Source organism: Dendrobates tinctorius, unplaced genomic scaffold (genome assembly GCF_039654945.1).
Source record: "Dendrobates tinctorius isolate UK_male_01 unplaced genomic scaffold, ASM3965494v1 ptg000182l, whole genome shotgun sequence".
Taxonomy (NCBI): domain Eukaryota; kingdom Metazoa; phylum Chordata; class Amphibia; order Anura; family Dendrobatidae; genus Dendrobates; species Dendrobates tinctorius.
This window is the reverse complement of record NW_027361849.1, coordinates 3,415,408-3,428,905: the sequence shown is the minus strand read 5'-3', so window position 1 is coordinate 3,428,905 and position 13,498 is coordinate 3,415,408. Positions and strand designations below refer to the sequence as shown.

At 50.0% G+C, this 13,498-nt stretch overlaps 1 protein-coding gene across 3 annotated transcripts in view; it reads left to right on the top strand.

The window, feature by feature from the left end:
- KALRN (kalirin RhoGEF kinase) overlaps window positions 1-13,498 on the top strand; it is a 256,773-nt gene that overhangs the window by 76,130 nt on the left and 167,145 nt on the right. For all 3 annotated transcript variants that reach the window (XM_073551939.1, XM_073551935.1, XM_073551934.1), the window contains exons 22-28: window positions 5,876-5,965; window positions 6,045-6,137; window positions 6,704-6,815; window positions 6,911-7,101; window positions 9,401-9,502; window positions 10,441-10,583; window positions 11,600-11,702. In XM_073551939.1, the coding sequence (XP_073408040.1) occupies window positions 5,876-5,965; window positions 6,045-6,137; window positions 6,704-6,815; window positions 6,911-7,101; window positions 9,401-9,502; window positions 10,441-10,583; window positions 11,600-11,702 (834 nt within the window). The remainder of the gene's footprint in view (window positions 1-5,875; window positions 5,966-6,044; window positions 6,138-6,703; window positions 6,816-6,910; window positions 7,102-9,400; window positions 9,503-10,440; window positions 10,584-11,599; window positions 11,703-13,498) is intronic.

Below are 13,498 nucleotides of genomic sequence, written 5' to 3'. Positions count from 1 at the left end.
ATAGGATCGGTGAGGGCAGTATAGCTGACCCGCGTAGGATCGGTGAGGGCAGTATAGCTGACCCGCATAGAATTGGTGAGGGCAGTATAGCTGACCCACGTAGGATCGGTGAGGGCAGTATATCCGACCAGCGTAGGATCGGTGAAGGCAGTATAGCGGACCCGCGTAGGATCGGTGAGGGCAGTATATCGGACTTGCGTAGGATTGGTGAGGGTACTATAGCAGACTTGCATAGGATCGGTGAGGGCAGTATAGCTGACCCACGTAGGATCGGTGAGGGCAGTATAGCTGACCCGCGTAGGATTGGTGAGGGCAGTATAGCTGACCCGCGTAGGATCGGTGAGGGCAGTATATCAGACTTGCGTAGGATAGGTGAGGGCAGTATAGCAGACTTGCATAGGATCGGTGAGGGCAGTATAGCGGACTCGCGTAGGATTGGTGAGGGCACTATAGCAGACTTGCATAGGATCGGTGAGGGCAGTATAGCTGACCCACGTAGGATCGGTGAGGGCAGTATAGCTGACCCGCGTAGGATCGGTGAGGGCAGTATAGCTGACCCGCGTAGGATCGGTGAGGGCAGTATAGCGGACTTGCGTAGGATTGGTGAGGGCACTATAGCAGACTTGCGTAGGATCAGTGAGGGCAGTATAGCTGACCCACGTAGGATCGGTGAGGGCAGTATAGCTGACCCACATAGGATCGGTGAGGGCAGTATAGCGGACTCGCGTAGGATTGGTGAGGGCAGTATAGCGGACTTGCAGAGGATTGGTGAGGGCAGTATATCCGACCAGCGTAGGATCGGTGAAGGCAGTATAGCGGACCCGCGTAGGATCGGTGAGGGCAGTATAGCAGACTTGCATAGGATCGGTGAGGGCAGTATAGCGGACTCGCGTAGGATTGGTGAGGGCACTATAGCAGACTTGCATAGGATCGGTGAGGGCAGTATAGCTGACCCACATAGGATCGGTGAGGGCAGTGTAGCAGACTTGCATAGGATCGGTGAGGGCAGTATAGCAGACTTGCATAGGATCGGTGAGGGCAGTATAGCGGACTCGCGTAGGATTGGTGAGGGCACTATAGCAGACTTGCATAGGATCGGTGAGGGCAGTATAGCTGACCCACGTAGGATCGGTGAGGGCAGTATAGCTGACCCGCGTAGGATCGGTGAGGGCAGTATAGCTGACCCGCGTAGGATTGGTGAGGGCAGTATAGCGGACTTGCGTAGGATTGGTGAGGGCACTATAGCAGACTTGCATAGGATCGGTGAGGGCAGTATAGCTGACCCACGTAGGATCGGTGAGGGCAGTATAGCTGACCCGCATAGGATCGGTGAGGGCAGTATAGCGGACTCGCGTAGGATTGGTGAGGGCAGTATAGCGGACTTGCAGAGGATTGGTGAGGGCAGTATATCCGACCTATCGTAGGATCGGTGAAGGCAGTATAGCGGACCCGCGTAGGATCGGTGAGGGCAGTATATCGGACTTGCGTAGGATAGGTGAGGGCAGTATAGCAGACTTGCATAGGATCGGTGAGGGCAGTATAGCGGACTCGCGTAGGATTGGTGAGGGCACTATAGCAGACTTGCATAGGATCGGTGAGGGCAGTATAGCTGACCCACGTAGGATCGGTGAGGGCAGTATAGCTGACCCACGTAGGATCGGTGAGGGCAGTATAGCTGACCCGCGTAGGATCGGTGAGGGCAGTATAGCGGACTTGCGTAGGATTGGTGAGGGCACTATAGCAGACTTGCATAGGATCGGTGAGGGCAGTATAGCGGACTCGCGTAGGATTGGTGAGGGCAGTATAGCAGACTTGCATAGGATCGGTGAGGGCAGTATAGCTGACCCGCGTAGGATCGGTAAGGGCAGTATAGCGGACTTGCGTAGGATTGGTGAGGGCACTATAGCAGACTTGCATAGGATCGGTGAGGGCAGTATAGCTGACCCACGTAGGATCGGTGAGGGCAGTATATCGGACCCGCGTAGGATCGGTGAGGGCAGGATATCGGACCCGTGTAGGATCGGTGAGGGCAGTATATCGGACCCGCGTAGGATCGGTGAGGGCAGTATATCCGACCAGCGTAGGATCGGTGAGGGCAGTCTAGCTGACCCGCGTAGGATTGGTGAGGGCAGTATAGCGGACTCGCGTAGGATTGGTGAGGGCAGTATAGCTGACCCGCGTAGGATTGGTGAGGGCAGTATAGCGGACTCGCGTAGGATCGGTGAGGGCAGTATAGCAGACACGCGTAGAATCATAGAATCATAGAATCGTAGAGTTGGAAGGGACCTCCTGGGCCATCTGGTCCAACCCCCTGCTCAAAGCAGGATTCGCTAAATCATCCCAGTCAGATGTCTGTCCAGCCTCTGTTTGAAGACTTCCATTGAAGGAGAACTCACCACTTCTCGTGGCAGCCTGTTCCACTCATTGATCACTCTAACTGTCAAAAAGTTTTTTCTAATATCTAATCTGTGTCGCCTCCCATTCAGTTTCATCCCATTGCTTCTAGTCTTTCCTTGTGCAAATGAGAATAAAGTTGAGCCTTCTACAATGTGACAGCCCTTTAGATATTTGTAGACAGCAATTAAGTCTCCTCTCAGTCTTCTCTTTTGCAAACTAAACATTCCCAAATCCTGCAACCTTTCCTCATAAGACAGGGTTTGCAGACCGGTCACCATTCTGGTCGCTCTTTTCTGAACTTGCTCCAGTTTGTTGATGTCTTTTTTAAAATGTGGTGCCCAAAACTGGACACAATATTCCAGATGAGGTCTGACCAAAGAGGAGTAGAGGGAAATAATGACTTCACGTGATCTAGACTGTATGCTTCTGTTAATACATCCTAGAACTGCATTTGCCTTTTTTGCTGCTGCATCACACTGTTGACTCATATTCAGCCTGTGATCTATTAGTATACCCAAGTCTTTTTCACATGTGCTGTCACTTAGCCCTATTCCTCCCATTCTATATATGCTTTTTTCATTTTTATTGCCCAGATGTAGTACTTTGCATTTCTCCCTGTTAAAAACCATTCTGTTAGTTACTGCCCACTTCTCCAGTTTATTTAAATCTTTTTGAATCCTCTCTCTCTCTTCTCTAGTATTAGCTATCCCTCCTAGCTTTGTGTCATCAGCAAATTTAATCAGTTTACCCTCAATTCCTTCATCTAAATCGTTGATAAAGATGTTGAACAATACAGGGCCCAGGACAGAGCCCTGTGGTACCCCACTTGAGACATTCTTCCAACTGGATGTGCAGCCATTTACGACCACTCTTTGGGTCCGATCACTAAGCCAGCTATGAATCCACCTAACAGTTGCCTTGTCCATTCCATACTTAGTCATTTTTTCAATAAGGATTGTATGAGAGACTTTGTCAAATGCTTTGCTGAAGTCAAGATATACTATATCTACAGCATTTCCTTGATCCACCCAATCAGTGATACCGTCATAGAAGGAAATTAAGTTAGTCTGACATGACTTATTAGTTACAAACCCATGCTGACTCTGTTTGATCACTTCATTCTTATCCAGGTATTGACTTACATGTTGTTTAATAATTTGTTCAAAGATATTTCCTGGTATAGAAGTCAGACTCACCGGCCTATAGTTGCCTGGGTCCACCTTCTTCCCCTTTTTGAAGATAGGAACAACATTTGCTCTTCTCCAGTCTTCTGGCACTTCTCCTGTTCTCCAAGAATTTTCAAAGATTATGGAGAGTGGTTCAGAAATTTCTTCTGCTATCTCCTTCAGTACTCTGGGGTGTAATTCATCTGGACCTGGAGACTTGAATTCATTTAGGTTAGCTAAGTGTTTCCTCACTATCTTTCTGTTTATAGATATCCTGGATTCTTCTATTCCCTTAATAGGACAGTGAATAACAGTTGGTGTTACATTTCCTTTCTGAGAGAAAACAGATGCAAAATAGGAATTTAAAAGTTCAGCCTTCTCAACATCCTGTCTTACCATTTCATCATTTTCATCCTGTAAAAATCCTATAGCATCTTTGACTTTTCTTTTACTTTTGACATATCCCCAAAATCCTTTATTATTGCTTTTGACATCTCTTGCAAGCCTCAATTCATTTTCAGCTTTAGCTAATCTGATTTGTGCCCTGCAGATTCTGCAGACAGCATTATATTCTTCTTTAGATATGCCTCCCTCTTTCCATTTTATAAACATTTTTTTCTTCCTTTTTAGCATGTGCTTAAGTTCTGTGTTCACCCATCCTGGTTTCCTTAAATGCTTCCTATTCTTCCCTCTTTTCGGAATTGTTAACAACTGTGCTTTGAGAATTTCATTTTTCAAGATTTCCCATCCTTCCTGGACATTTTTGTCTTTAAGGATATCCAGCCATTGGATTCCTCCAATTATCTTTCTGAATCCCTTAAAATCTGCCTTTCTGAAATCTAACCTTGACGTCTGAGTCTTCACAGGTCTTCCGCCTCTAGTTATCCAAAATTCTAAAATAGCATGGTCGCTACCTCCTAGGGTCCCAGCCACTTTTACCTCCTCAACCATTTCCTCCCTGTTTATAAGGATTAGATCCAAGGTAGCAGTTCCCCTTGTTTTCTCCCCTACCTTTTGGAAGATAAAGTTGTCAGCAAGAGAGGATAAGAATTTCCTTGACCTGTTAGTTTTGCCTGAGAGAGATTCCCAACAAATGTCTGGATAGTTGAAATCTCCCATGACAACTATGTCATATTTTTTGGAGAACTTGGCCATTTGATGCATAAAGAGTTCATCCATATCTTCAGCTTGCACAGGCGGCCTGTAGTAAATGCCTACAATGGTGTCCTTTCCATTGTTCTGTCCTTGTATTCTTACCCAAACAGTTTCCACAGAACTCCCAGTCTCTGAAGCTTCAATCTCTGTGCAGATATATGCGTTTCTAACATACAATGCGACACCTCCTCCTCGTTTATCAAGTCTGTTTCTTGCAAATAAGTTGTATCCTTCTAGTCTTGTATTCCAATCATGTGTATCGTCCCACCAAGTTTCAGTGATTCCAATGACATCATATTTCTTTTCCTGTGTTAGTAGTTCCAATTCTCCTTGTTTGTTGCCCACGCTTTGTGCATTAGTATAGAAACATTTTAGTTTGTGATTGGTTTCTCTTTCTCCAATATTTTTATTAATTAGATTCTTTCGTCTTTGTTCTTCCTTTCCACTTCTATTAACAGAGTTCTCAATAGCATTTGTCAGGTGTATGGCTTTTTCTGGTCTTTTGCTTCCCTTCCCATGTTGTTCTAGTTTAAAGCTCTCCTTACAAGTGCAGCAAGGCGACTTCCAAATACATGCTTTCCAGTCTTCGTAAGGTGCACCCCATCTCTAGCAAGTAGTCCATCGTATAAGTAGTTCACTCCGTGATCCAGAAATCCAAATCGTTGCTGACGGCACCATCGACGTAGCCAGTTGTTCACCTGCAGAATAACTGGTGAATAACTGCAGTGAATAACTGCAGAATAACTGGCGTAGGATCGGTGAGGGCAGTATAGCTGACCCGCGTAGGATCGGTGAGGGCAGTATAGCTGACCCGCGTAGGATCGGTGAGGGCAGTATAGCGGACCCGCGTTGGATCAGTGAAGGCAGTGTATCGGACCCGGGTAGGATCGGTGAAGGCAGTATAGCGGACCCGCGTAGGATCGGTGAGGGCAGTATAGCGAACCCCTGTAGGATCAGTGAGGGCAGTATAGCGGATCCGCGTGGGATCGGAGAGGGCAGAGTATTGGACCCCCGTAGGATCCATGAGGGCAGTATAGCGGACCCGGGTAGGGTCGGCGAGGGCAGTACACAGGGCCTGTGTAGGCTCGGTGATGGGAGCATGGAGGACCCGCGTAGGGTCAGATGTGATGGTTCTTCTTTGGCTCTTCTGCTTTCAGGCTGACAAGTTTCAGATGTACGTGACGTACTGTAAGAACAAGCCGGACTCCAGCCAGCTGATCCTGGAGCATGCCGCCACCTTCTTTGATGTAAGTATGGCCGCCATGGTTGCTGGGTACACGCCTGCCGGCCCTGCTATCCGCTGATCGTCTCATCTCTACATTACAGGAGATCCAGCAAAGACACGGACTGGCCAATTCCATCTCCTCGTATCTCATCAAACCCGTGCAGAGGATCACAAAGTATCAGCTACTGCTGAAGGTGCGCTCCGCCAACACCGCGCTACCCAACTTGTGACACCCGCCTTGTACTGTTCCTGGCCTGCACTCACATCCAGAGCTGCACTCACAATCTGAAGCTCACCATTGCAGTCTCGCATACTATTCCTGTTGATTCTGTACAGATGATGAACTGCAGTGTTTATAGCAGGCGCTGCAGATAATCTGACTCTCCCAGAATGCAACACTGCAGATGCAGTGCATGATGGGAGTGTAGCTGTTAGATCTGTGCCTGTCACCACTGTGATAATGGGGGATGCAGCAGAATTGTGAATACAGCTCTGGCTGTGGCTGTAGATTAATGTAGCTGACGATTAGTAAAACCAGGTTGCCCCGCGTTGTTGGCGCATCTATAGGTTCCGTATGGCGGTGTCTGGCTTTCACGTAGGACGTGCTTCTCCCTCCTGGATGGCTCCTGTGTTCCGTGCCGCAGTTTCCATTGCAGAGATGTGATAAATATTTACTGTGCGCTCGTGTCGACTCTACGGGGGGCGTCCTGGGGGGGCGAGATTCTCTCTACATTCGCAGATCTTGATGTCTCTCCATCAGGAGCTGCTGACCTGCTGCGAGGAGGGTAAAGGCGAGATCAAGGACGGTCTGGAGGTGATGCTCAGCGTGCCGAAGCGAGCCAATGACGCCATGCACGTCAGCATGCTGGAAGGTGACGCCTGAGAGCACTACCGGGGGCACTACAAGTCTCAGCGTGGCCATAGCCTGATCACATCACTCCCATCACTAACACATTTTTATCTTTAGGGTTTGATGAGAACCTGGATGTTCAGGGCGAGCTCATCCTCCAGGACTCCTTCCAAGTCTGGGACCCCAAATCGCTGATTAGAAAAGGGCGCGACCGACACCTCTTCCTGTTTGAGATCTCTCTGGTGTTCAGCAAAGAGATCAAAGACTCCACAGGGCACACGAAGTATGTGTACAAGAACAAGCTGCTGGTGAGGACCGCCATGTCTGCCCGGGGATGGGGGGCTATCGAGGCACCACTGCGGCGGGGCATTAACTGTCCATGTAGCACGGGGGGCTGAACATTAGCCATGGTTCATGGGGACTGGCTGTTAACCATGTGCCATGGGGGCTGTGGTTAAACACAAACCACCATGGGGCAGGACAATAGCCATAGACAACGATACTATAGAGGAGGGCATTAATCCCATAGGGCAGTGGAGGAGCGTCTGCTATATCTACCATGGGGGCGGGTGGTGGCTATATACCATGGGGGCGGGTGGTGGCTATATACCATGGGGGGCAGGGTGTTGGCTATTTACCATGGGGGCGGAGTGATGGCTATTACATGGGGGGGCGGGGTGTTGGCTATATACCATGGGAGCCGGGTGTTAACAGCATACCATGGGGGCAGAGTGATTGCTATTTACCATGGGGGCGGGGTGTTGGCTATATACCATGGGAGCCGGGTGTTAACAGCATACCATGGGGGCAGAGTGATTGCTATTTACATGGGGGCGGGGTGTTGGCTATATACCATGGGAGCCGGGTGTTAACAGTATACCATGGGGGCGGAGTGATGGATATTTACCATGGGGGCGGAGAGATGGATATTTACATGGGGGCGGAGTGATGGATATTTACCATGGGGGCAGAGTGATGGTTATTTACCATGTGGCGGAGTGATGGCTCTTTACCATTGGGTCAGAGTGATGGTTTATATACAGTAGATGGATTATTTACTATTCACAATGGGGACAGGGCATGTACAACTACTTTATTGCCTTAGTCCTCGCATCTCACCCTGGTCCTTGCCCCCCCCGCCCTTGTCTTGGTTCTTGGTCCTCGCCTCCACCCGCCCTTGTCTGGGTCCTCGCCCCACCCGACCTTGTCTTGGTTCTTGGTCCTCGCCCCCACCCGACCTTGTCTGGGTCCTCGCCCCACCCGACCTTGTCTGGGTCCTCGCCCCACCCGACCTTGTCTGGGTCCTCTCCCCACCCGACCTTGTCTGGGTCCTCTCCCCACCCGACCTTGTCTGGGTGCTCTCCCCACCCGACCTTGTCTGGGTGCTCTCCCCACCCGACCTTGTCTGGGTCCTCTCCCCACCCGACCTTGTCTGGGTCCTCTCCCCACCCGACCTTGTCTGGGTCCTCTCCCCACCCGACCTTGTCTGGGTCCTCTCCCCACCCGACCTTGTCTGGGTCCTCGCCCCACCCGACCTTGTCTGGGTCCTCGCCCCACCCGACCTTGTCTGGGTCCTCGCCCCACCCGACCTTGTCTGGGTCCTCGCCCCACCCGACCTTGTCTGGGTCCTCGCCCCACCCGACCTTGTCTGGGTCCTCGCCCCACCCGACCTTGTCTGGGTCCTCGCCCCACCCGACCTTGTCTGGGTCCTCGCCCCACCCGACCTTGTCTGGGTCCTCGCCCCACCCGACCTTGTCTGGGTCCTCGCCCCACCCGACCTTGTCTGGGTCCTCGCCCCACCCGACCTTGTCTGGGTCCACGCCCCACCCGACCTTGCCTCGGTCCTCCCTCTACCTCACCTTGCCTCGGTCCTCCCCCCCCCCACCCGACCTTGCCTCGATCTTCGCCCCACCCAACCTTGCCTCGGTCCTCCCCCCACCCGCCCTTGCCTTGGTTCCTCATCCTCTCTCCCTTGCCTTGGTTCCTTATCCTAGTCCACGCCCTTGGTTCTTGTCCTCGTCCATGCTCTTGCCTCGGTCCTCGCCCTTGCCTCGGTCCTTGCCCCCGGCTTGGCCTGAGGCCTTTCCTGATCTCGTCGGCCACCAGGAGCAGCTCCAAGGAGCCTGCAGTGGAGCCCTGGATAATTTGACGATAGAGGGCTGTGGCATGTTTTGCGCCCCCAAGTAACATCCAATGCCACTGCCCCTGTCGTGCCCCCCAATGTGCGCTGTTGGCAGGGCGTTGTGTAATGAGACATTCTGCAACTTTACAATATATTTGTATCTCTGCTTGCTGTCAGTGACACGTGACTTTTGATATATTATAACAATCTTTGAGTAGCTCAGGATCTAAACACGAATGTTTCCTTCCGCTGACAGCGAGCAGAGGTCATGGTATATTGTGAAGCTGCCGAGCGTCTCCTTGTACCATTGTAAACTGGAGACTGGATAAAAGCCATAAAGCGCCAGGTAACTGTGGCCGAAGCCTCTCGTCAGCCGTCACTGGCGTTGCCGTTAGAGCAGTCGGACGCCGTGGTGTCGGCAGGCACACGGTCAGCAGTTGTAACGGAACCGGTTGCTTTTCTCATAACAAATGATATTTTTTCAGACCTCGGAGCTGGGGGTGACGGAGCACGTTGAAGGGGACTCCTGTAAGTTCGCCTTGTGGTCGGGTCGTACGCCGTCCTCCGATAATAAAACAGTGTTGAAGGTTTGAGCCACATTTGTTTTTTCTCTACTTTGCATTAGATCTCATTTATATCCTCCAGTCTCACATAAAGCTGTCATTACTGTGACTGGAGGATAAGACCTGATGTAACAGCAGAATAGTGACTGCAGCTCTGGAGGTGACTGGAGGATAAGACCTGATGTAACAGCATAATAGTGACTGCAGCTCTGGAGGTGACTGGAGGATAAGACAGGATGTAACCACAGAATAGTGAGTGCAGCTCTGGAAGATAAGGCATGATGTAACAGCATAATAGTGACTGCAGCTCTGGAGGTGACTGGAGGATAAGACACGATGTACGATGTAACAGCAGAATAGTGACTGCAGCTCTGGAGGATAAGACAGGATGTAACCACAGAATAGTGAGTGCAGCTCTGGAGGATAAGGCATGATGTAACAGCATAATAGTAACTGCGGCTCTGGAGGTGACTGGAGGATAAGACACGATGTAACAGAATAGTGACTGCAGCTCTGGAGGTTAAGACATGATGCAACAGCAGAATAGTGACTGCAGCTCTGGAGGTGACTGGAGGATAAGACACGATGTAACAGCAGAATAGTGACTGCAGCTCTGGAGGTGACTGGAGGATAAGAAATGATGTAACAGCAGAATAGTGACTGCAGCTGTGGAGGTGACTGGAGGATAAGACATGATGTAACAGCAGAATAGTGACTGCAACTCTGGAGGTGACTGGCGGATAAAACCTGATGTAACAGCAGAATAGTGACTGCAGCTCTGGAGGTGACTGGAGGATGACATGATGTAACAGCAGAATAGTGACTGCAGCTCTGGAGGTAGCTGGCGGATAAGGCTGCTCCAGTTATATGGATGCAGTTACTGATCAGATGTGCATGCGGTTTCTATAGTGATGTATTATGGCGCCGCTTCTCTTTTGGCCTCACGTCTTTGGTATCTGTAGGCATCAAGCATAGAAGTAAAGCAGGAGTGGATTAAGAATATCCGAGAGGTGATCCAGGAGAGGATGATCCACCTGAAAGGAGCCTTAAAGGAACCGATCCAGCCCCCAAAGACCCCGGCCAAACAGAGGAACAACAGCAAGAGGTGAGAGATGCCATAGATATAAGAAGTGAATATTCTGAGGTTGTGGCACTAAAAGTCCCAGAAAATGTTGCTGTAGCTGAAATGATTGGATCCTCCTGCAAGGCTATCCTCAGATCGACTAGACGTTTTGGGCCTCTGGTCAGCCTGTGATATCTGGAGGGGAGGGCACTGGACCACTGCTAGTTGCAGGCTGTAGATTCAGTGACTCTTTAAGGATGGCCATAGCTTGGGGAATGCCCCTGCAGTGGGTCATGGTTGAGGAAGCATCGTGTCACCCCCGGGGTCAGGCTGTTCCCTTCCCATAAGCATATGAAGCATCGGACTCCCTGCGCTTTGGTGATATTAGGAGCCCGTCCTCCATCTATCTCACATTGCTGGAGGGAGCACAGAGACTGCAGTTATGTGCAAGTTCCATGGAGGCAAAGTCTTAGGGTCTGTGCAAACGTTGCGGATTCTGCTGCTGATCCGCAGCAGATTTGGCCCTGCGTATCTGCAGAAGTTTCTGCTGCGTTGTACAATACCATTTTAGTCTATGTAAAAAGAAAAACTCAGCGCACACGGTGCGGAATTGTCCGCGCGGATTTGCTGCGGATTTAAATCTGCAGCATGTCAATTCTTTGTGCGGATTCGGCAGCGGTTTGGCACCTGCTCCATGACAGGTGTCAAACCGCAGGCTAAACTGCAGTAAATCCGCAGATATGACCTGCGGATTTAGACAAATATGCGTGGAAAAATCCGCAGCAGAATCCGCAACGTGTGCACACACCCTCAAGGGTGCAGGTACCAAGGGTGCAGCGTGTAGATGTGCAGAGTCTTTGGGGGTGGGTGCACGTCGTATTGAACAGTGCAGGGCCCTCATTCCTCTTGGTATCTGTTTTGATCTATGTGTTTATTGCTATGCAGTGCTGTAATGTCTTTTGGCTGTACAAGTCCCCTCTATAAAGTAAAGTGCTGCGGAATATGTTGGCGCTATAGAAATAAAATTAACAGTTAATAATTGAGTCTGTTCCTTACAGGGATGGACTTGAAGATCTGGACAGTCAGGGGGATGGCAGCAGTCAGCCGGACACCATCTCCATCGCCTCTCGGACGTCACAGAACACGGTGGACAGCGACAAAGTAAGACCCCTATAGTCTCCTGTCCTACAGTCTCCTCCCCCAGTAATGGCTGATAACGGGGAGTAATAGATTGTAGTCTCCTGTCCTACAGTCTCCTCCCCAGTAATGGCTGATAACAGGGAGTAATAGATTGTAGTCTCCTGTCCTACAGTCTCCTCCCCAGTAATGGCTGATAACGGGGAGTAATAGATTGTAGTCTCCTGTCCTACAGTCTCCTCCCCCAGTAATGGCCGATAACTGGGAGTAATAGATTGTAGTCTCCTGCCCTACAGTCTCCTCCCCCAGTAATGGCTGATAACAGGGAGTAATAGATTGTAGTCTCCTGTCCTACAGTCTCCTCCTCCAGTAATGGCTGATAACAGGGCGTAATAGATTGTAGTCTCCTGTCCTACAGTCTCCTCCCCAGTAATGGCTGATAACGGGGAGTAATAGATTGTAGTCTCCTGTCCTACAGTCTCCTCCCCCAGTAATGGCCGATAACTGGGAGTAATAGATTGTAGTCTCCTGCCCTACAGTCTCCTCCCCCAGTAATGGCTGATAACAGGGAGTAATAGATTGTAGTCTCCTGTCCTACAGTCTCCTCCCCCAGTAATGGCTGATAACAGGGAGTAATAGATTGTAGTCTCCTGTCCTACAGTCTCCTCCCCCAGTAATGGCTCATAACGGGGAGTAATAGATTGTAGTCTCCTGTCCTACAGTCTCCTCCCCAGTAATGGCTGATAACAGGGAGTAATAGATTGTAGTCTCCTGTCCTACAGTCTCCTCCCCAGTAATGGCTGATAACAGGGAGTAATAAATTGTAGTCTCCTGTCCTACAGTCTCCTCCCCAGTAATGGCTGATAACAGGGAGTAATAGATTGTAGTCTCCTGTCCTACAGTCTCCTCCCCAGTAATGGCTGATAACAGGGAGTAATAGATTGTAGTCTCCTGTCCTACAGTCTCCTCCCCCAGTAATGGCTGATAACAGGGAGTAATAGATTGTAGTCTCCTGTCCTACAGTCTCCTCCCCAGTAATGGCTGATAACAGGGAGTAATAGATTGTAGTCTCCTGTCCTACAGTCTCCTCCCCAGTAATGGCTGATAACAGGGAGTAATAAATTGTAGTCTCCTGTCCTACAGTCTCCTCCCCAGTAATGGCTGATAACAGGGAGTAATAAATTGTAGTCTCCTGTCCTACAGTCTCCTCCCCAGTAATGGCTGATAACAGGGAGTAATAGATTGTAGTCTCCTGTCCTACAGTCTCCTCCCCAGTAATGGCTGATAACAGGGAGTAATAAATTGTAGTCTCCTGTCCTACAGTCTCCTCCCCAGTAATGGCTGATAACAGGGAGTAATAAATTGTAGTCTCCTGTCCTACAGTCTCCTCCCCAGTAATGGCTGATAACAGGGAGTAATAGATTGTAGTCTCCTGTCCTACAGTCTCCTCCCCAGTAATGGCTGATAACAGGGAGTAATAGATTGTAGTCTCCTGTCCTACAGTCTCCTCCCCCAGTAATGGCTCATAACGGGGAGTATTAGATTGTAGTCTCCTGTCCTACAGTCTCCTCCCCTGTAATGGCTGATAACAGGGAGTAATAGATTGTAGTCTCCTCCCCCAGTAATGGCTGATAACGGGGAATAATAGATTGTAGACTCCTGTCCTACAGTCTCCTCCCCCAGTAATGGCTGATAACGGGGAGTAATAGATTGTAGTCTCCTGCCCTACAGTCTCCTCCCCCAGTAATGGCTGATAACAGGGAGTAATAGATTGTAGTCTCCTGTCCTACAGTCTCCTCCCCCAGTAATGGCTGATAACG